Below are 21,790 nucleotides of genomic sequence, written 5' to 3'. Positions count from 1 at the left end.
AGAATGAGGCCAGGGATCGAACCAACATCCTCACGGAGACAATGTTGGGTTCTTAACCCGTTGAACCACAATAGGAACTCCCAGAATTTTTTTTCTTATGATGAGAATTTTTAAGATTTACTCTTAGCAATTTTCAAATATACAATAATAGTATGAACTATAATCATCATGCTGTAGATTATAGTCTTATGACTTATTTTATAACTGGAAGTTTGTACCTTTTGACTCCCTTCATCCATTTTGCCCCACCCTCATCCCCTCACCCCCCATTGCCTCTGGTAACCACCAATCTGTTACCTATATCTAAGAGCTTTGTTTTTTGTTTAGATTCTACATATAAGTGAGATCATGCAGTATGTGTCTTCTCTGTCTGACTTATTTCTCTTAGCACAGTGCTGTCAAGTTCTGTCCATGGTGCTGTAGGTGGCAAGGTTTCATTCTTTTTTATGGCTGAATTATACTCTATTGTCTGCATATGCCACATTTTCTTTATCTGTTCATTTGCTGGACACTTAGGTTATTTCCTGATAGTTCTGTTTTTATTTTTATGAGTTATATTCTTTTGTGTGTAGCTCTCCAGCTTTCTCGGTACTATTTATTGGAGAGACTGCCCTTTACCTGTTACATATTCTTGCATTCTTTGTCATAAGTTAATTGACCAAATACATGTGGGTTATTCCATTGATCTGTGTGTTCTGTCGTGTTACTTTCCCACTACAGTGCACAGGGTTCCCTTTCTCCAAGTCCTTGCCAACAATTGTTGTCTCTTGTCTTTTTGATAGTAGCCATTTAGACAAATGTGTGGTGCTATTTCATTGTGTTTTTGGCCATTCTTTTTTTTTTTTTTTTTGACATGCGACTGCTTCACGTGTGATCTCAGTTCCCAGCAGGGACTGAACTCAGGCTGCAGCAGTGAACGTGCCAAATCCCAACCACTAGACTCTGAGGGAACTCCCTCTCATTGTGGTTTTGATTTGCATTTCTCAGATAATTAGTGATATTGAACACATTTTCATGTACTTATTAGCCATATGAATGTTGTCTTTGGAAAAATGTCTAATCAGACCTCTGCTCATTTTTTAATCAGATTTTTTTCGCTATTGAGTTGTATGAATTCTTTATATATTTTGGATACTAATCCTTATTAGATATGTGATTTGCAAATATTTTCTTCCAATCTTTACAAGTCTTTTCATTTTGTTGATAGTTTCCTTTGCTGTGCCAGAAGCTTTATGGTTTGATGTAGTCGCACTTTTTGCTGACCACGCTCATGGCATGCAGAAGTTCCCAGGTCAGGGATCCAAGCCACACTGTGGCAGTGATCTGAGCCACTGCAGTGACAGTGCTGGATCCTTAACCCTCTGTGCCACAAAGGAACTCCTGATGCAGTCCCACTTTTTATTTTTGCTTTTGTTCCTTTGCTTTGGAGTCAGATCCCAAAAATCATTGTTAAGGTGGATATCAAGGAGTTTACCACCTATGTTTTCTTATAGAAGTTTTATCATTTCAGATCTTTTTTTTAATTTTTATTTTCGAGGGCCATACCCACAGCATATGGAAGTTCCCAGGCTAGGGGTCTAATCGGAACTGTAGCTACCGGCCTATGCCAAAGCGCCTGCAACACCAGATCCAAGCTGCGCCTGTGACCTACACCACAGGTCATGGCAACGTTGGATCCTTAACCCACTGAGCGAGGCCAGGGATTGAACCGGCAACCTCATGGTTCCTAGTTGGATTCATTTCCACTGTGCCACAATGGGAACTCCTATAATTTCAGATCTTAATATTCAAATCTTTAATCCACTTTGAGTGTACATCTTTGTCTTGTTCCTGACCTTAGGGCAAAAGCTTTCAGATTTTTACCACTGAATCTGATACTAGCTATGCACTTATTATATATGGGTTTTATTATGTTGAGGTATGTTCCTTCTATATCTGCTTTGTTGAGAATTTTTATCATGAAAGGATGTTGAATTTTGTCAAATGCATTTCTCTGCATCTGTTGAGATCTTCTGATTTTTATCCTTTTATTAATGTGGCATAGCACATTCCTTGATTTGCAGATATTGAATCATCTTTGCAACCCTGGCATAAATCCCATTTAATCATGGTGTATGCTCCTTTCAATGTTTTGTTGAATTTGGTTTATTAATATTTGTTGAGGATTTTTGCATCTATGTTTATCAGAGATATTGGTCTGTAATTTTCTTTTATTTTGGTGTGTGGTCTGGTTTTGGTACCTGGGAAGTGCTGGCCTCGTTAAATGATTTTGGAATTGTTTCTTCCACTTCTGTTTTTTTCAAAGGGTTTGAGAAGGATTGGTATTAATTCTTCTTTAAATGTGACTGACACTGGACTTCGCTGGGAGGTTTTTGATTACTGATTTAATTTTACTGGAATCAATCTATTCAACTTTTCTATTCATGATTCAGTCTTGTATGTTTCTAGGAATTTGTTTTTCCTAGGTTGTCCAATTTGACACATAATTGTTTATAGTAGACTGTTTTGTTCCTTTGTATTTCTGTGGCGTGTAATGTAATGTCTTCTTTTTCATTTCTGATTTGAGTCCTCTTTTTTCTTGATAAGTCTAGCTTAAGCTTTGTCAGTTCTGTTTATCTATTCAAAGATCTAGTTTTAGTTTCTTTGATCTTTTCTATTGTCTTTATTTTCACTCTGATCTTTATTTCCTTTTACTAACAGTGGGCTATGCCTGTCCTTCTTTTTCTGGTCCCTTTAGGTATAAAGTTAGGTTGTTTATTTGAGATTTTTCTTATTTCTTGAGATAGGCGTTTATTGCTATGAACTTCACTCTTAGAGCTGTTTGTTCTGTTATCCCATAAATTTTGTTATGTTGTATTTCCATTTTCATTTGTCTTAAGTTATTTTTAAAGTTCTCTTTTGATTTTCTCATTGACCCTTGATTAGTTCTTTTTAAAGATTAACTACTAAGTGAAGAATGGATTGGGGGAGGTGGCAAAAGTAATGTAAGGAAATCACTGAAGAGATGATTTCTGTAATCCAGATATGGTATAATAGTGGCTTGGATGAAGGTAGTGGTTGTAGACAGAGAAAATGGATTTTTATTAGTTTTAGGTCGTGATTGAATTTTTTTTTTTTTTTTTTTTGTCTTTTGTCCTTTTAGGGCTGCAGCCATGGCATATGGAGGTGCCCAGGCTAGGAGTCCAATCTGACTAACCCACTGAGCGAGACCACGGAGCAAACCCCCAACCTCATGGTTCCTAGTCAGATTCTTTTCCGTGGCGCAGCGACGGGAACTGAATGTGATTGAATGTTGATCATGGAGAGGAAGGGCAAAAAAAAAAGATTGGGTAGAAGAGGAGGAGTCAGGGATGAACGACAGCTTCAGTGAGGAAGCTGTCAAAGAAGTAGGAGAAAAATCAGAATTTTTACTGTCACATAAGTCATGGAAGAATGGTGTCATAAAGGATGTGATCTGTTACAATTGAATGTTGCTAAGATGGGAAAAGGAACCAGAAAAGAGTGGCGCATGCATGGGAGGTAAAGGGGAGATATTGAGAGTAGACAGCTCTTTTGAGAAAACATTTGTCTTGAATGTGACAGGTTAACTGTTTGAAATTCGGGATGTAGTAGAACATCTAGCTGGAGAAGTATTGTATATCAGGTAGGTGAAGCAGTGGCTCTGTAATTTGAAAGATGAGGGTTAGAGAAATCTGAGTCATTTACGTGGAGTTGATAGTTGAAGACTTTAGAAGAAAAGGGAGCCTAAGAACTGGGAGAGCATCTATAGTAAGATATTTTCTTTGGACTGGCATTAAATAATATTGTAGTGTTGATAGCACAAGTTATTTGAGCACTGACATTTTTCTCCAACTCAGTTATCCCAAGCTTTGGCTGATACACTTCAGGTTTTGCTCTTCTGAGTTTGACATTGTTAGGAGTGAAATACAGTGCTCCAAATGCTCAAAAAGAGGTGTCAAGGTAGGAGCATGCATAGTATCTAATTTTACTGCAGGTGTTAGGGTAAACAAGTTTACAAACCTACCTATTTGGCTCATTTTTCAATAGTTGTTACCTTGTACATGAAATATATCACTTGTAGTGACTGGATAAATGGTGAGTCAAAACCCTGCTTTATACAAACTTTTGTTATTACTTTTTGTACACACAGTTTGTGCTGTACAAATTATCTGTCAATTTTCTACCTAAAGTGATCCAAAAAATAATACCCTACTCTAGTGAATTTATGTCTTATCATCCACATTGGTCATAGAATATCTGAATTAGTGTCTGATCTTTGAAATTTTAGGTATGCGATTAAAGTTGAAACTCTGATCTTGATGTCATTTGTCTCAATTTATATACTTCTGTTGGGATATATTTATTAAGACTCCTGTTGCAAGTTAAAGCAACCAGTTGGACTTTATTTAAGGAGAAGGAAGGTTTTTATTAGAATACTAGGATATTGGCGTTCCCATTGTGGCTCAGCGGGTTAAGAACCTGACACAGTGTTCGTGAAGATATGGGTTCATCCCTAGTCTTGCTCAGTGGGTTAAGGATCTGGCTTGCTGCAAATTGCAGCATAGGTCACAGATGCTGCTTGGATCCAGCACGGCTGTGGTGTAGGCTGGCAGTGGCATAGGCCAACAGCTCCAGCTCTGATTTGATCCTTAGTTTGAGAACTTCCATATGCCACAGGTGTGGTGGTAAAAAAAAAAAAGAAGAAGAAAGTACATCATTAGAATACTAGGATATCTCACAGAATCTAAAGGCAGAGATTATAGTCATGTCTTTCAGGCATACTGTAGAAGTCTGTCATTCATTGGTTTAGATCAGTAGCTCACACCAGGTTGAAGTTGATTGGCTTCCCTAGAATGTGGCTTTTTATCTTGCAACAAAAATTTATGTCTATGTGTTGGGTGATAAGTAGGCAATCCTAGAATTCTATTGGCAAAAATAACCCAATAGGTATCTACTATCTAAAAATTAAAAGATATAGACTTGGGCTAATATGGTGTTAATTAATGGCTCTTTTCGTGGACAGTCTGTTGGCTACTTTAGCGATGTTGTATGTCTGAATAGCATACCGTATATAGAGGAATTTGTTTTTATGAAATTGAGTCTTACTATTTTTGACTGGAGAATTATGCATGTTACTTGTTTTAGTGCCAATCTCAGATCAGTTGCTATTTTAGATGTTTTGGTGCATATGCATATTTTTACATCTGTTATCACTGTGTTTTCCAATATTTGTTAAACTGCTTTTTTTCATTGCGTAGTAGGTTCTGATAGCTCTTGACTGAGAATTCAGTGTTTGTAAAAGATGCCAGATCAATATTCTGGAAATTGAAGCCCTGTGTGAATGCGGAGTAGCAGTAATATCAATTGCATCTTGCTCTCTTAATGTACTTTGGTCTTGATCTTCAGGAATAAAGCTCTTCTCAAAGATGATATCATTTCTTTTTCCCACCACTGTGAGTGAGGTTGTTCATATTTGAAACATGTTTTTATAGGACCAAATATACTTAGCCTCTTCAGAAAGTTGAACGGTCAGGGAGTTCCCGTCATGGCTCAGTGGTTAAAAAATCCTACTAGGAACCATGAGGTTGTGGGTTCGATCCCTGGCCTTGCTCAGTGGGTTAAGGATCCGGCATTGCCATGAGCTGTGGTGTAGGTTTCAGATGTGGCTCTGATCCCGCATTGCTGTGGCTCTGGCATAGGCCGGTGGCTACAGCTCCGATTAGATCCCTAGCCTGGGAACCTCCATATGCCTTGGAAGTGGCCCTAGAAAAGACAAAAAAAAAAAAAAAAAAAAAAGGAAAAATAGAAAGAAAGTTGAACAGTCAGATTACTTTGTCATTCCTGTATTTCTTTTCATTGTTCAAACTTGAATTGATCACTTAAGACCAGTGGCCCTGATGTAATTGTATAAATAAACCTGGCTGACTTTTATGGTTCAAATCACACTCTTTTATGGTTCAAGTTACACTCTACTTTTCTCCTGTAATTCTTTCACACAGATTGTTTTTTGATGATGAATGGTAATAGCTACTACTTACTGAGCACTTACATTTCAGACCTGTGGAAGACACTTTATAGAAACACATTCTTCATTATTAAAACCATCCTGCAGCTGTTTTCTGGTGGTGTAGTGGATTAGGATCCAGCGCTGTTACTGCTGTGGCTTCAGGTCACTGCCGTGGCATGCGTTCGATCCTTGGCTCAGGAACTTCCGCATGTTGTGGGCATGGCCATGGAAAAAAACAAACAAACAAACAAAAAACAATAGTAAAGCTATCCTGCAAAGAATAGTGTTCATACAAAGTGTAAAGAAAGAGACTTAAAGAAAGGTTAAGTAACTTGCTTAAAGTAGCAGTGGCTGTGAAATGCTAGAGCGTGAATTCAGACTTGGATTTGCCAGTGTCCTTGCTGTTGTTCTTACATCAAATTCCACTGATACTCATGCAAAATGTTCATTTGGATTAAACATCAGAAAAGCAAGTCTGTGATGTATTAATAATGGTTGATTTGAAATTCTGATCCTAGTTTTTCTAGATATTCCTTTGTTGCATATGTAAGTACCCTTGAATCACACCTTTTCTTTGTTTAAAGGTGAGTTATCAAACTAATGGAAACTGATTAAAGAGTTGTGATTAGGATAGAAAACCCCGATAACACACAGTTTAAATTTGAACTGTTCTTCAGTGTGCAAACTAATAATTTTATGTTGGCATTAATAAACTTTGAAATAGTAAGTACATGATCTTTGGCAGTGTTAGTCTTGGGCTCCTCCTGTGGAAAAATTTCTTAAGTGGAAGTATTTCAAAAGTTAGTCTTTTAGCGAGTTCCTGTTGTGGCTTGGCAGAAACGAATCTGACCAGTATCCATGAGGATGCGGGTTCGATCCCTGGCCTCGCCCAGTGGGTCAGTGATCCGATGTTGCCGTAAGCCATGGTTTAGGTTACAGACACAGCTTGAATCCTGAGTTGCTGTGGCTGTGATGTAGACCAGCAGCTGTAGCTCCGATTCGACCCATAGCCTGGAAACTTCCATACCAAAGGTGCAGCCCTAAAAAAACAAAACAAACAAGAAAGTTAGTCTTTTAGTTATTCTACTTTGGATGACAGGCGGTTAGTGAGCACTTTATCTTTGCCAAACATTGTGCCATGTACACCCACATACATATCACATACTAGGGATATGGTAATCAGTAAGACAGAAACAGTCCCTCTTCTGGAAAACTTCATTAGCCCAGAAAAAAAGAGAAAAACAGTTTAAAAAATTTATAATTCTGCTGATGAGTGCTGTGGTAGAGGAAATAAAAGAGATTCGAGGAGTTTCCTGGTAGCTCAGTGGGTTAAGGATCTGGCATTGTCACTGCTGTGGCTCGGGTTGCTGCTGTGGCATATGTTTGATCCATGGCCCCAGAACTTCGAAATGCTGCAGGCACAGCCAAAAAAAAAAAAAAAAAAAAAAAATTGAGAAAGAAGGAGCATTTATCCTAGACCTAGATCAGAAGGGCTTCAAGGAAAATGTGATGTATAGAATAGGATAAGGAGAATAAATAGGAATTAGTCCAGTAATAGTAGCAGGGGCAGAGTATTCCAGGCCTAAATAATAACATGTGAAGGAGTTCCTGTCATGGCTGAGAGGAAATGAATCTGACTATGTTTGATCCCTGGGCTCGCTCAGTAGGTTAAGGATCAGGCACTGCCATGAGCTGTGGTACAGGTCACAGACTCGGCTCAGATTTGGCATTGTTGTGGCTGTGGCATAGGCTTGCAGCTACAGCTCCGATTCAGCCCCTAGCCTGGGAACCTCCATATGCTGCCGGTGTGGCTCTAAAAAAAAAAGACAAAAAAAAAAAAAAAAAAAAAAAGCACATTCAGGAATTCCCATTGTGGCTCAGTGGTAACAACCCGGCTGGTATCCATAAGGATGCAGGTTCCATCCCTGCCCTCGTTCAGTAGGTTAAGGATTCAGTGTTGCCATGAGCTGTGGTGTAGGTCAGACATGGCTCGGATCTAGTGTTGCTGTGGCTATGGCTGTGGCTGGCAGCTTTAGCTCCAATTTGACCCCTACCCTGGCAACTTCCATATGCTGCAGGTGGGGCCCTAAAAAGCAAAAAAAAAAAAAAGAAAAAAGAAACAAAGAAAAAGAAAAGTACACATTCAGGGAGTTCCCTTGTGGTGTATTGTGTTAAGGAGCCGGCGTTGTTACTGCAGTGGCTTGGGTTTGATCCCTGACCAGGAAACATGCCTCGAGTGCAGGCCAAAAAACAAGGAGGGGGGGGGACCATTCAATGGTTTCCAGTATATTCACAGAGTTATGTAACCATCATGACTGCCTAATTCCAGAACATTTTCATCATCCCAAAAAGAAACACATACCCATTAGTACCCACTCCTTATTCTGTCCTCTCCCTGACCACTGTCAGCTATTAATCTGCTGTCTCTTTCTGAAGGATTTGCCTATTCTGGACATTTTTTTGTAAACAGAACCATGTAACATGTGGTCTCTTGTGCTTGGGTTCTTTGACTTAGCATGCTGTTTGCAAGGTTCATCTATATTGTAGCATGTATCAGGATGAAGGGCTGTTTCTAAGAATGGAGATAAGTAATATTAAGAACTGAAAGTGCCTAGAGCAAGAATTTGAAAATAAAATGGTTTCTTTCCTACTAGGGAGGTAAGCAGAAACCACGTTAACAAAGCTGTGTTATAGAGGTATGGACTTTATTCTGAGGGCAATAGGATACCAACTGAATGGTGTTAAGTATGAAAATGATATAATCAGATTTGCATTTTGTATTCGTGTAGAAAATAGGCTAGATGGACACAAAATGGAGACAGGAAGACTAGTTAGGATTCCTGCAAAAATCTGGCACTAGTAAGATGTCAGTGGTATGGGGCATAGCCTGCAAATGGAAGTTGTGGGTGGATGTGAGAGAATTAAAAGGCAAGATCGGCAATACTTGGTGTTAGAGTGAATGTAGAGGTGAGGAGAAGGAGAGGTGGTGTCTAGGATGGCACTTACATTTTTGGGTTGATGAGCCAGGTGGATTATGATGCATAGAGTAAGAAGTGGCTAGATAGATGAGTTCCCAGGTTGCCAATCTATAAGAGGTACTAAATTGGCACTGGAAAGCTAATGAGATGAAAAAGTGCCTTTCTCAGAACTCTTATTAGTAGAGTACTATATGTTTGGAGGAAAATTTTGGTAAGTTTCTAGAGAAGGATGTAAGACCACCTTCCTTACCTAGCTGCTGCTTTGAATAATGAAATAGTTCCTAAACTGTACTCTAAGAAGCCTGCTTTTTTTTTTTTTTTTTGAGTGGAATATGCAAATTTGGAGTTGGGGCTAAATAAGGCAATAGAGAGGCTGTCTTCAGTGTTTCTTCTTTTTTTGCCTGTCCTTATGGTTCTTACTCTTTTCTCCAGAATATTTATATAAGATTGGGTTGAAGAGTATGAAATTACTAATCTACTGTTTCATATATCTATCGTTATATAATAAATTACACCAAAACATGTAGCTTACAACGAAAATTTAACTATCTCTTGTGGTTCTAGAGATTGACTGGCCTCGCTAAGTGGTTCTCTCTTAGGGTCTTCATGAAGTTGTAGTAAGCTAGGACTAGGATCATCTTGAGGTTTGCTCATTCACAGATGTGAAGGGCCAGGTCACCTATGTGTAACCATCCTCTGTGTCTCTCTGGCTTGATATAACTGGATTCAGAGTGAGTGTTCCAACAGGAACAGGCAGACACTGCAGTACCTTTTATGACCCAATTTTAGAAGTTGTATCCCTCCTGTTTTGTTTTCTTAGTTGAGGTAGTCATGTAGATTTGTCTAGGTTTAGAGGAAGGGGACATAGATTTTATTACTCTTATAAGAAGATCACGTAGGATGGAAGCTATTGCAGCAGCCATCTTTAGAAATACAATCTGTCACCCCTTCCTTGAGAACGGTCCCACACTAGGATAAGAAAACAAGAAACACAACTTTGGGATTTTGAATGCAATTTTGTACATACTGAGTTTAACTCCTTGTCAGCCTTCTTGGTGGAAATGCCATTAAGAAGTTTGGTTATTGGAGTTCCCGTTGTGGCTCAGTGGAAACGAATCCAACTAGCATCCATGAGGAAGCAGGTTTGATCCCTGGCCTTGCTTAGTGGGTTAAGGTCTGGCATTGCCGTGAGCTGTGGATCCCATGTTACTATGGCTGTGGTATAGGCTGGCAGCTACAGATCTGTTTCGACCTAGCCTGGGAACCTCCGTATGCCGAGGGTGTGTTCCTAAAAAGACAAAAAAAAAAAAAAAAAAGAATTTTTTACTGAGCAGATACTGAATTTGTTTTGCAGTAAATAATATTAATCAGAGACAAGATAGGAAACATTATTTAATTGAAAATGTTTTCTAGTTTCTTTCTTTATTTTTTTTTCTTTTTTTTTTTTTTGTCTTTTGTCTTTTTGTTGTTGTTGTTGCTATTTCTTGGGCCGCTCCCGCGGCATATGGAGGTTCCCAGGCTAGGGGTTAAATTGGAGCTGTAGCCACCGGCCTACGTCAGAGCCACAGCAACACGGGATCCAAGCTGCGTCTGCAACCTACACCACAGCTCACGGCAACGCCGGATCGTTAACCCACTGAGCAAGGGCAGGGACCGAACCCGCAACCTCATGGTTCCTAGTCGGATTCGTTAACCACTGCGCCATGACGGGAACTCCTCTTTCTTTTTTTTAACCTATGGCTAGGGTTTTGAAAATTATTACCTTTATAAATCTCTTCTGTTGTAAACAAGTCCATATCAGAGATTCCTATAAGTTGCTTGTATTTTATATGTAAAACATCATCTTTATTCCTGTCATTTTTCCTTAATAGGTTTATAAAAAAGACTTTAAAAAATCTTGATTTCCTAATTTCAGATGGTTATTCTTTTTTTTTTTTTTTGTCTTTTTGCTATTTCTTGGGCCGCTCCCGCGGCATATGGAGGTTCCCAGGCTAGGGGTTGAATCGGAGCCGCAGCCGCCAGCCTAGGCCAGACCAACAGCAACGTAGGATCCAAGCCGTGTCTGCGACCTACACCACAGCTCACGGCAACGCCGGATCGTCAACCCACTGAGCAAGGGCAGGGATCGAACCCGCAACCTCATGGTTCCTAGTCTGATTCGTTAACCACTGCGCCACGACGGGAACTCCTCAGATGGTTATTCTTTTACTTTACCCATATTATAATTAAAATTTTAATCGTCTTTTGTATATCCCAGGGAGATAAATCTTTTTTTTTTTTTTTCTTTCCTTTTTTAGGGCAGCACCTGAGGCATATGGAGGTTCCCAGGCTAGGGGTCGAATCGGAGCTACAGGTGCCAGCCTATGCCACAGCCACAGCAGCGCCATATCCAAGTCACATCTGCGACTTAGACGACAGCTCACAGCAACGCCAGATCCTTAACCCACTGAGCAAGGCTAGGGAGCAAACCTGCAACCTCATGGTTCCTAGTTGGATTCATTTCCACTGTGCCATGATGGAACTCTTGATAAATCTTTAAAATACTTGTCTTCCTTATTTCCTTCCTTTTTCAGTTTTAATATTTGAAAGTAAAATTTTAGTAGCTTAGGTTTTTATTAATTGAAATTCATGTATCCATAATTATCTTTCCCTTTATTAACAAATGATACATTCATCCTGAGAAAAATTCAGACTGTATATAAGCTTTAATAAAATGTGAATCACCCAAATACTATTGACTCTCTATTGTATTTTGGTGTATATATATTTAAAGAGTTTTAAGTTTTTAAGTTTTCCCCCAAATATGGAGCCTTAACCATTTGTATCATTTTTGTAAATTGATCCTTTCATTTGACATTTAGATTTTTCTCAGTATTTACTATTTTAAACATCAGTCTAACAGTTAACTTATTTTACATCTTTTCTATTTATGTAATTATTTCCTTAAGATTAAGGGTAATTATTATGTCAAAAACCTGTGTTTATACAATAATGATAGCATTTTTCAATTATTTAAATCCTTGTCACTTTTTTCTCTCCTAGAGAATTTGTTTTTCCTCTCTTGTATTTGCCTACTGTCTCTCTCTCCTAAAATACACATATTTGCAAATATTTATTTATTTTTTTCATTCTGTATTTCATTACTGAAATAACATGTTCCTGCCCACCCCATCCCACAATAAAAATATCACCCAGCTCTCCCATCTTTTCTCCTCAACCCCCCGCCCCAGCAAACCCTGCACAAGTGTTCCAGGATTCTCTGCCCATTGCCCATTTTGGAATGTGTACACTGGGTAGCCACGTGGAAACCACCCAGGGCCTTTGTGGAGGGAATGGAGAGGGGGAAGGAGCTCTAGGAGGGGCTTATTTGAGGGCCTTGGCCACTTATTCGTAAGCCAACTTGATCTCCTCATCATCTAGATAGGTGGAGGCAAATACTTCCCAAGTGTAGGCTTTGAGATGCATTCTGCAAAACCCACCTGGAATGGAGAATCCCCAGTACTTTTTACATACCTAGCTGTCCTATGTGGAGCTTTGGTAATAGGTTGCAGTTGGCCAGAGTGAGTTCGTTGCCGTTTAAAACTTCCTCTGAGAGATGCCCTTATCCTCAGCACTGGTCTCATCCACTTCTTCTGGGAGTGGGGATGTCAAGTAATTGTCTAAGACTTTCAGGGCTTTCTGGACCCCCTTCTCCAGGTTGTCATTGAGGTCTGGGTGTGAATTCTTGATATAGGCAGAAAATTGAGCAAATATGTCTAGCCCAGCTGTGTTGGATTCAGGGTTCAGAGCTGCCAGCTTGGGGTACCTGGGAGGGCATAGCACTGCCTCCAGAAATTCCTCAATCTTGTTGGTATCTGTGTGCACTTCAGTGCCATACAACAGGAAAGGGAGCTGCCCCCCCTGGGCTCAGCTTCTGTACCGTCTCAGTCCATCTCTTGGTGTCAACAGTGATGACATTGAAGGTGACTCCCTTGATCCAGAGCACCATAAACAGTCTCTGGGAGATGGAACAGGTCCCAATTTTAGCCCCATCACTGCCAGCCTTCACGAAAAGTTCAACCTGCAATTGTTTTTCAGGCATGGTTTCTCAGAAGGACCAGGAAGTGGCTGTCACTGGGAAGTGGGAGGGGCTAGGGCCAGGGAAGGTGGGTCTCACAGAAGGGATTCTCTGCCCAAGACCCAGGACTAGCCCTTCAGCGCTGCTCAAGCCTTATCAGACCTTCTCACTCACTATGAGACCAGTCCCGCATACTTCACCCAACTCCTCTAGCTCTCGAAAAATTACTATGTGATGTGAAAAGTGTTATTGGTACAAATGTACTATGAGAACATAGAGAATTAGGTAGTTGTTAATTTTACATTGGGAGGTGACATTGGATAGAATATTAAGGGAGTTCTTTTTTTTCTGGTGTATCTTGAACTATATTTAAGGCATTATATACTATATTTTTATTCTGTATATTTATCCATTTACTGAATTTCTTTTGCTCCTTCCAAAAAGCAATTCCATGATGCCAGAATTTAATGAAAAGGCCATTAGTATAAAGTACACATTGAGCGTTTAAAGTTCTAGATTACTTGACTCTTAGCTAGAAAGTATGTTTTCTGTGTCAGGCCAGGCATAATCCTTTGCCTATACATTTCTCTGTCTTTCCTTCCCTTTGTTTATCTAAACTGTATCTTAATTTATGTGTTAAGACATTAGCAACTTTAAGGGTATCTTCTAGAAGGGATGCAATATTCCATTATATGTCAGAAAAGAATGGAATCTTCCTGTTAACTAGGATGGATTGAACACACCCCTCACCTCAACAAACACTCTCCTTTGTTTTATTTCTTCCTGAAAACCCCACTAAAATTATAAGAAGAAACAATGGAAAAGGAGATAACAGCAGATTTGAGATTTCAACAAAGGGAAGAAGCATAGAGAGTGGCCAAGATGGCTGAGTAGAAAGACTCTGAGCTCACCTCCTCTCTCACCAAAATCACAAGTATTTGCAGAACAACCATGAGAAAGACTGGAATGAATGAGAAAAGGTGTTCTACAGTGAAAGACATAAAGAACCACAATGAGATGGGTAGGAGGGGTGGATTCACGATAAAGTCAAATCTCATATCCCTGAATGAGTGAACCACAAACTGGAAAATGATTATACTGCAGACGTCCTCCCACAGGAATGAGAATTCTTCGCCCTGTGTTGGGCTCCCTAGCCCTGGGATCCTGTATTGGGAAGATGAGTCCCTGGAACATTTAGCTTTAAAGGCCATTTGTGCTTAATTTTGGGAGCCCCGCAGGACTGGGAAAAATGAGAGCCTAGACTCTTGAAGAGCACACACAAAATCTCACGTGCATGGGGACCCAGGACAAAAACAGTAATTTGATAGGAGCCTGGGCCAAACCTACCTGATGATCTTGGAGAGTCTTCTGGAGAGGTGGCAGATGGTTGCAGCTCACCCTGGGGACATAGATAGTGGAGTCATCTGTTTTGGGGAAGATTCTGTGGAACACTGCTGCTGGCAGTTGCCTTCTTGGCTCATTAGCACCAAAACCTAGCCCCACCCAAAACCCTATAGGTGCCATTGCTGGGATGCCTCAGGCCCAACAACTAACTGGGCAGAGACACAGTGCTACCCATCAGCAGACAGGCTTCCTAAAGACTTCTTGAGCCCATAGCCACCTCTAGACATGTTCTTAGATGTTGCCCTGACCACCAGAGGGCCAGGACCCAGCTTCACCCACAGTGGTCAGCCATTGGTCCTTCTCTCCTGGAAGCCTACACTAGATGAGTCTCACCAATCTGGGGGCAGACAACAGATGCAAGAAAACTCTGATCTCATAGCCTGTGGACCCAGCCCACCCATAGCAGGCCAGACCCCACCCTGGGACCAGTTAAACCCTGGCACTGCCCACTAGCAGGCCAGTGCAAGTTTTGGGACACCCCAGACACCATACACAATGGTGTCAGGAATTTCCTCCCTTTCCCCCATCTGAAACAAGATTTGGGGTCCCTGAGTCCTGCAGCCAGACTTCCAGGAAGCAGCTCTGCCTGGCAATAGTCTGTTACCCAGATGACTGGTTTCACATACCAGTGAGCTGTCAACAGTTTCAGAGTCTTCAGGACCTTGATTCTGCTCACCAGTGAGCCAAAACTCACACCAGGGATCCTCCCCACTAACTGGTTGCTAGCAGCATCTGCACAAGGCAGAGCCTGGCAACCAACTGGACCAAGGGCCAACCAAGATACCAGATTGCCCATGTAGCCTGCCACATCAGAAGGACCTACTTAAGTCTCTTGGGGGAACCCCTGCAGCATATAGCTTGGGTCATGAGAGGAGTGCACTGCTGGGATGCATAGGACATCTCCTGCAGAAGGCAACTTTTCTAAGATTGAGAAGTTTAACTAACCTGCCACATACACAAAGAATACAAATAGTAAATCTGGAGAAAATGAGATGACAGAGGAACATGTTTTAGAGGACGGATCAAGATAAAACCCCACAAGAAGAACTAAGTTAAGTGGAAATAGGCAGTCTACCTGAAAAAGAGTGCAGAATAATGATTGTAAAGATGATTAAAGAACTCAGGAGAAGAATGGATGCACAGAACAAGAAGTCACAAGTTTTAAACAAAGAGAAAATATAAAGAACAACCAAACAGAATTGAAGAATACAATAATAAGTGAAAAATAGACTAGAAGGAATCAAAAGAAGACTAAATGAGGCAGAGGAACAAATCAGTGAGCTGAAAGAATAGTGAAAGTCATTGTCACTGAACAGAAAAAAAGAATGAAAAGAAATGAGGACAGTTTAAGAGACCTCTTGGACAACATCACACACACTAATACTCACATTATAGGGGTCCTAGAAGGAGAAGACAGGAAAAGGGCCTGAGAACATATTTGAAAACATAGTAGCTGAAAACTTCCCTAACCTGTGAAGGGAACAGTCACCCAAATACAAGAAGTACAGATAGTCTCATACATGATGAACCTAGAAAGGAACATAACAAGACACATTGTAATCAAAATGACAAAAATTAGAGAATATTAAAAGTAGCAAGGGAAAAGCAACAAATAACATAAAGGGAACTCCCATAATGCAATCAGCTGTTTTTTCAGCAGACACTCTGCAGGCCAGAAGGGCATGCAGGATATATTCAGAGTCATGACAGGGAAAAACGTAACCAAGAATACTCTACCAGGTAGAGAGCAAATGCTTTACAAATGAAAACCAAAAGAGTTCAGCACCACCAAACCAGCTTTACACCAAGTGTTGAAGGAACTTCTCTAGACAAAAAAGAAAAGGCCATAATTACAAAATGGGGAGTTCCTCTCATGGTTCAGTGGTTAAAGAACCGACCAGCATCCATGAGGATGTGGTTTGATCCCTGGCTTTGCTCAGTGGGTTAAGGATCTGGTGTTGCTGTGAGCTGTGGTGTAGCTTGCAGATGTGGCTCAGATCCTGTGTTGCTGTGGTTGTGGCATAGGCTAGCAGCTACAGCTGTGATTTGATCCTGAGCCTGGGAACCTCCATATTCCATGGTGCAGCCCTAATAAGACAAAAGAAAAAAAAAAAAAAAGGAATAAAAGAAAATTGCGGAATGGGAAGTTCCCACATGGCACAGTGGGGTAAGGATCTGGCGTTGCCATAGCTGTGGCCCAGGCCACAACTATCATAAGATTGATCCCTGGCCTGGGGATTTCTACATGTCACAGCTATGGCCAAAATTACAAGATCAACAGCTTATAAAAAGCATGTGTGTGTGTGTGTATATACACATAACCTACAGAATGGGAGAAAATAGTTTCAAATGATGGAATTATCAAGGGCTTAATCTCTAAAATATACAAAAAACTTATAAAACTCAACAGTAAAAAAACCAACAACCCAATGGAAAAATGGGCAAAAGACCTGAATAGATGTTTCTTCAAAGACGATATGCACATGGCCAACAAGCACATGAAACAATGCTCAACATCATTGATTATTAGAGAAATGCAAATCAAAACTACCATGAGATACCACCTCACACCAGTCAGAATGGCCATCATTAGTAAGTCCACAAATAACAAATGATGGAGAGGGTGTGGAGAAAAGGGATCCCTCCTGCCCTGTTGGTGGGAGTGTAAATTGATACAACCACTATGGAAAATAGTATGGAGGTACCTTAGAAAACTAAATATAGACCTACCATATGACCCAGCAATCCCACTCTTGGGCATATATCTGGACAAAACTTTCCTTGAAAAAGACACATGCACCCGTATGTTCATTACAGCACTATTCACAATAGCCAAGACATGGAAACAACCTAAATGTCCATTGACAGATGAAAGGAGTAAGAAGATGTGGTATATATACACAATACTATTCAGCCATAAAAAAAACCAAAATAATGCCATTTGCAGCAACATGGATGGAACTAGAGACGCTTATGCTAAGTGAAGTAAGTCAGAAAGAGAAAGACAGGAGTTCCCGTGGTGGCGCAGTGGTTAACGAATCTGACTAGGAACCATGAGGTTGCGGGTTCGGTCCCTACCCTTGCTCAGTGGGTTAACGATCCGGCGTTGCCGTGAGCTGTGGTGTAGGCTGCAGACGCGGCTCGGATCCAGTGTTGCTGTGGCTCTGGCGTAGGCCGGTGGCTACAGCTCCAATTCAACCCCTAGCCTGGGAACCTCCATATGCCGCGGGAGCGGCCCAAGAAATAGCAACAACAACAACAAAAAGACAAGAAGACAAAAAAAAAAAAAAAAAAAAAAAAGAATTAGAAAGAGAAAGACAAATACCACCTGATATCACATATCTGGAATCTAATAGATGGCACAAATGAACCTTTCCACAGAAAAGAAACTCATGGACTTGTAGAACAAACTTGTGGTTGCCCAGGGGAAGGGGAAGGGAGTGGGATGGACTGGGAATTTAGGGTTAATAGATGCCAACTATTGCCTTTGGAATGGATAAGCAATGAGATACTGCTGTACAGCACTGGGAACTATATCTAGTCACTTGTGATGGAGCATGATGGAGGATAATGGGAGAAAAAGAAAGTATGTATGTGTGACTGGGTCACTTTGCTGTACAGCAGAAAATTGACAGAACACTGTAAACCAAGTATAGTAGAAAAAATAAAAATCATTAAAAGTTAAAAAATTTAAAAATAGAAAAAGAAAAAGAAACGCAAACATAACACTAAAGATAGTCATTAAATCACAAGAGAACAAAAGAGAAAAGAGGGAAAAAAGATGTACAAAACAATTCCAAAGCAATTAACAAAATGGCAGTAGGAACTTACATATTGATAATTACTTTAAATGTAAGTGGACTAAATGTGCCAATCAAAAGGCATAGAGTGACTGAATGGATAAAAAAAATTACAGAATTTAAGAAAACTGAAATCATATCAAGAACCCTTTATGACCACAACTTTCTGAGGCTAGAAGTCAATTCCAAGAAAGAAATTGCATAAAAACACAAACATGTGGAGGCTAAACAATATGCTACTAAACAACCAGTGAATCACTGAGGAAATCAAAGGGGCAATCAAAAAATACCTAGAGACAAATGAAAATTAAAACACGATGATCCAAAGCCTATGAGACATAGCAAATCAGTTCTAAGAGGAAAGCTTATAGCAATACAAGCTTACTTCAGGAAATAAGAAAAATCTCAAACAACCTGACTTTATACCTAAAGCAACTGAAAGAAGAACAAAACCAAAGTTAGGAGAAGGAAAGAAATCATAAAGATCAGCACAGAAAAAAATGAAATGGAGACTAAAAAAACCAATAGTAAAGATCATTGAAACCAAAAGCCTATCTTTGGAAAGATAAACAAAATGGATAAATCTTGAGCTAGACTCGGCAACAAAAAAAGGGAGAGGGCCCAAATCAATAAAATCAGAAATGAAAAAGGAGATGCTATAACCTCACCACAGAAATACAATTGACAATGAGAAACTACTCCAAGCAACTATACACCAATAGAATGGATAACCTAGAAGAAATGGACAAATTATTAGAAAGGTGCAATCTCCCAGGACTTAACCAGGACGAAGTAGAAAATGTGAACAGACCAGTTGCCAATGATGAAATTGAGTGAATGGAGTTCCTGTCATGTCTCAGTGGTTAACAAATCTGACTAGGAACCATGAGATTGCGGGTTCAATCCCTGGCATTGCTCAGTGGGTTAAGGATCTGGCGGTTGACGTGAGCTGTGGTGTAGGTCGCAGACGCAGCTTGGATCCCGAATTGCTGTGGCTCTGGCATAGGCTGGCGGCTACAGCTCTGATTCAACCCCTAGCCTGGGAACCTCCATATGCCGTGGGAAGCGGCCCTAAAAAACACAAAAGACAAAAAAAAAAAAAAAAGGCAGAATCAGATTCTTTTCCAAAAAGGAGATACAGATGACTATTAGGCACATGAAAAGATGCTCAATATCAATACTAATCATCAGGGGACTGGAAATTAAAACCATAGTGGTATCCCCTCACACTTGTTGGAATGGCTGTCATCAAAAATAACGCAAATAGCAAGTGTTGGCAATGATGTGGAGAGAAGGGAACCTTTGTACACTATTGTTGGGTATGTAAAATGGTGCAGCCACTATGGAAAACAGTATGGAGTTTTCTCAAGTAACTAAAAATAGAACTTCCATATGACCCAGAAATTCTACTCCTGGGTATATATCTGAAAAACAAACAAACAAACACTAATTTGAAAAGATACATGCACCCAATGTTCATAGCAATGTTATTTACAATTGCCAAGGTGTGGAAGCAACCTATGTGTCCATCAGTGGATGAATGGATAAAGATGTGGTATATATATATTCAATGTAATACTTCTCAGCCCTAAAATGAATGAAATTTTGCTATTTATAGCAAAATGGATGGACTTGCAGGGCATTATGCTGGGTGAATGAGTCAGATAGACAAATAGTATATGATATCACTTATATATGGAATCTAAAAACACGACAAACTAGTGAATATAATAAAGAAGTGGACTTAAATGATGGAGAACAGACTTGTGGTTTCTAGTGCGGGAGAAGGGGAGAGACAATATAGTAGTGGGGGAGTAAGAAATGCAAACTACCGAGTGTAAGGTAGGCTCAAGGATGTGTTGTACAACATAGGGAACATAGCCAGTGTTTTGTAAAAACTATGAATGGGAAGTAACCTTTAAAAATTGTATAAAATTTTAAAAATATAGAGTAAAATGAATTTAAAAATAAGGTATTATAAAACACAAAGTAAAGAAAGGTTTTAGAACAGAGAAGTGTAAACTGCTTGCCTGCAGAGAAGTCATGAGAAGCACGTCTGTTCCCCTCAGAATCTTAGACTTGTGGAGGCTCTAGGGATCTCTAAAGGGTTAGGTGAGACGTGGTGTTGGAAACAGATTGGTTGGAAGTCTGTTCCATGAATGGTTATTTTTGCAGGTATTCTACCTTATCTTTTGTTGTCGGATAACTTTCCTCCTTGTCCTGCAGGAGATTAGAGGTTTATTTTCTGGAAGAATCTTGAATTGTGAAAGCTTTGAATTGAGGGATTCCAGGCATCTCAGAAGACCCGAGGATGAGATAGGAGGTTGAAAGTAGATTAACAAGGAAGATGTAGTGTAAAGTGTCAAACGTAGAGTAGAGTCGAGAGGAGTTACCGTCTTGTGTGATTTTCCTTTAGCCACATTGAAGCTGTTTGGGGAATGTGCGGTGTAGGAAGTCAGGCTTGAGGTTTTGCCAGCTGGGGCTAGAAGTTCAAAGGGATCTAATTCCAGAAGAAAAATCTGATTTTTGAGATAGTTACGTAATATTATTGGACTTGCCTCACACATTAAAATAGACTTTGTAGTGTTAATTGTGTATGTTTAAAAAAATCTTTAATTAGCTTGGTATTAGAGCTATTACTTTGGCCTCATTCTCATTTTAACCTGGGAACTTCTACTCAATACAACCCTTTCTTCTGATAGATTTAGTCCTTTATTTGATAGGTATTAAGTCTATTCCTTAGCATCAGCAGCTCTTATTTAGAATATATAGCATGTTTGTATTTTTTCAAGTTCTCAAGACAGGAAAATCTTTCATAGTGATTTTCATGTCTTTTTCTTTTTTTTTCTTTTTATGGCCACACTCATGGCATATGGAAGTTCCCTGGCTATGGGTGGGGTCAAATCAGAGCTGCAGCTGCCGGCCTTCGCCACAGCAACACTGGAACTGAGCCACATCTTCGACCTAAAGTGGTACTACCGAATCCTTAACCCACAGAGAGAGGCCAGGGATCAGACCTGCATCCTCATGGACACTGTCGGGTTCTCAACCTTCTGACCCACAATGGGAACTCCTCATTCCGTATTTGTTATTATTCTCTGAAAACTTGAATTTCCAGCCTTTTAGAAGACTCTTATTTTAGTAAGCACATCATTTTTACATCAGATACTAGACTTATATTTGTAATAGTGTTAGGAAAATTTCTTTTGGTGCCTCAGTTTATCTTAAGTGATGTTCATTAGATCTCTAAGATACCCTGCTGTTTTGAAAATTCTACGATTATAGATTAGATATTTTATGCAGATAATATGAGATTCTTAGTTTTAGTCTCATTAGTTTCAACTACTAATCCATTGCTTCTAAGCATTGGAGGAGGACTGGAATCAGAGACACCATTAGGAGGAAAAACAATGATTTGGCAATAAAAAAATCTCAGCAGGAAGCTTTTGGATCCCAGCTTAAGAATGCTGTATGCATAGAAAAAAATCACACCAACGGAGGACATGAAGCCACAGTTTTGTTACCTTTGTTACCTTTGGATTCT

General features: G+C 39.9%; 2 protein-coding genes across 4 annotated transcripts in view; one reads left to right on the top strand and one right to left on the bottom strand.

Annotated features, from left to right (window-relative positions):
- Positions 1 to 21,790, top strand: part of ZFYVE9 (zinc finger FYVE-type containing 9) — a 201,742-nt gene that overhangs the window by 51,302 nt on the left and 128,650 nt on the right. The gene's annotated exons all lie outside the window — the stretch shown is intronic.
- CLIC1 (chloride intracellular channel 1) lies at positions 11,468 to 13,066 on the bottom strand. Its single transcript, XM_003127976.3, is given in 4 exon segments — positions 11,468 to 12,498; positions 12,500 to 12,564; positions 12,567 to 12,885; positions 12,887 to 13,066. Coding segments are annotated over 4 exon segments (714 nt in total). The 3' UTR covers positions 11,468 to 12,348.

Source organism: Sus scrofa, chromosome 6 (genome assembly GCF_000003025.6).
Source record: "Sus scrofa isolate TJ Tabasco breed Duroc chromosome 6, Sscrofa11.1, whole genome shotgun sequence".
Taxonomy (NCBI): Eukaryota; Metazoa; Chordata; class Mammalia; order Artiodactyla; family Suidae; genus Sus; species Sus scrofa.
This window is presented reverse-complemented; position numbering and strand designations above follow the sequence as displayed.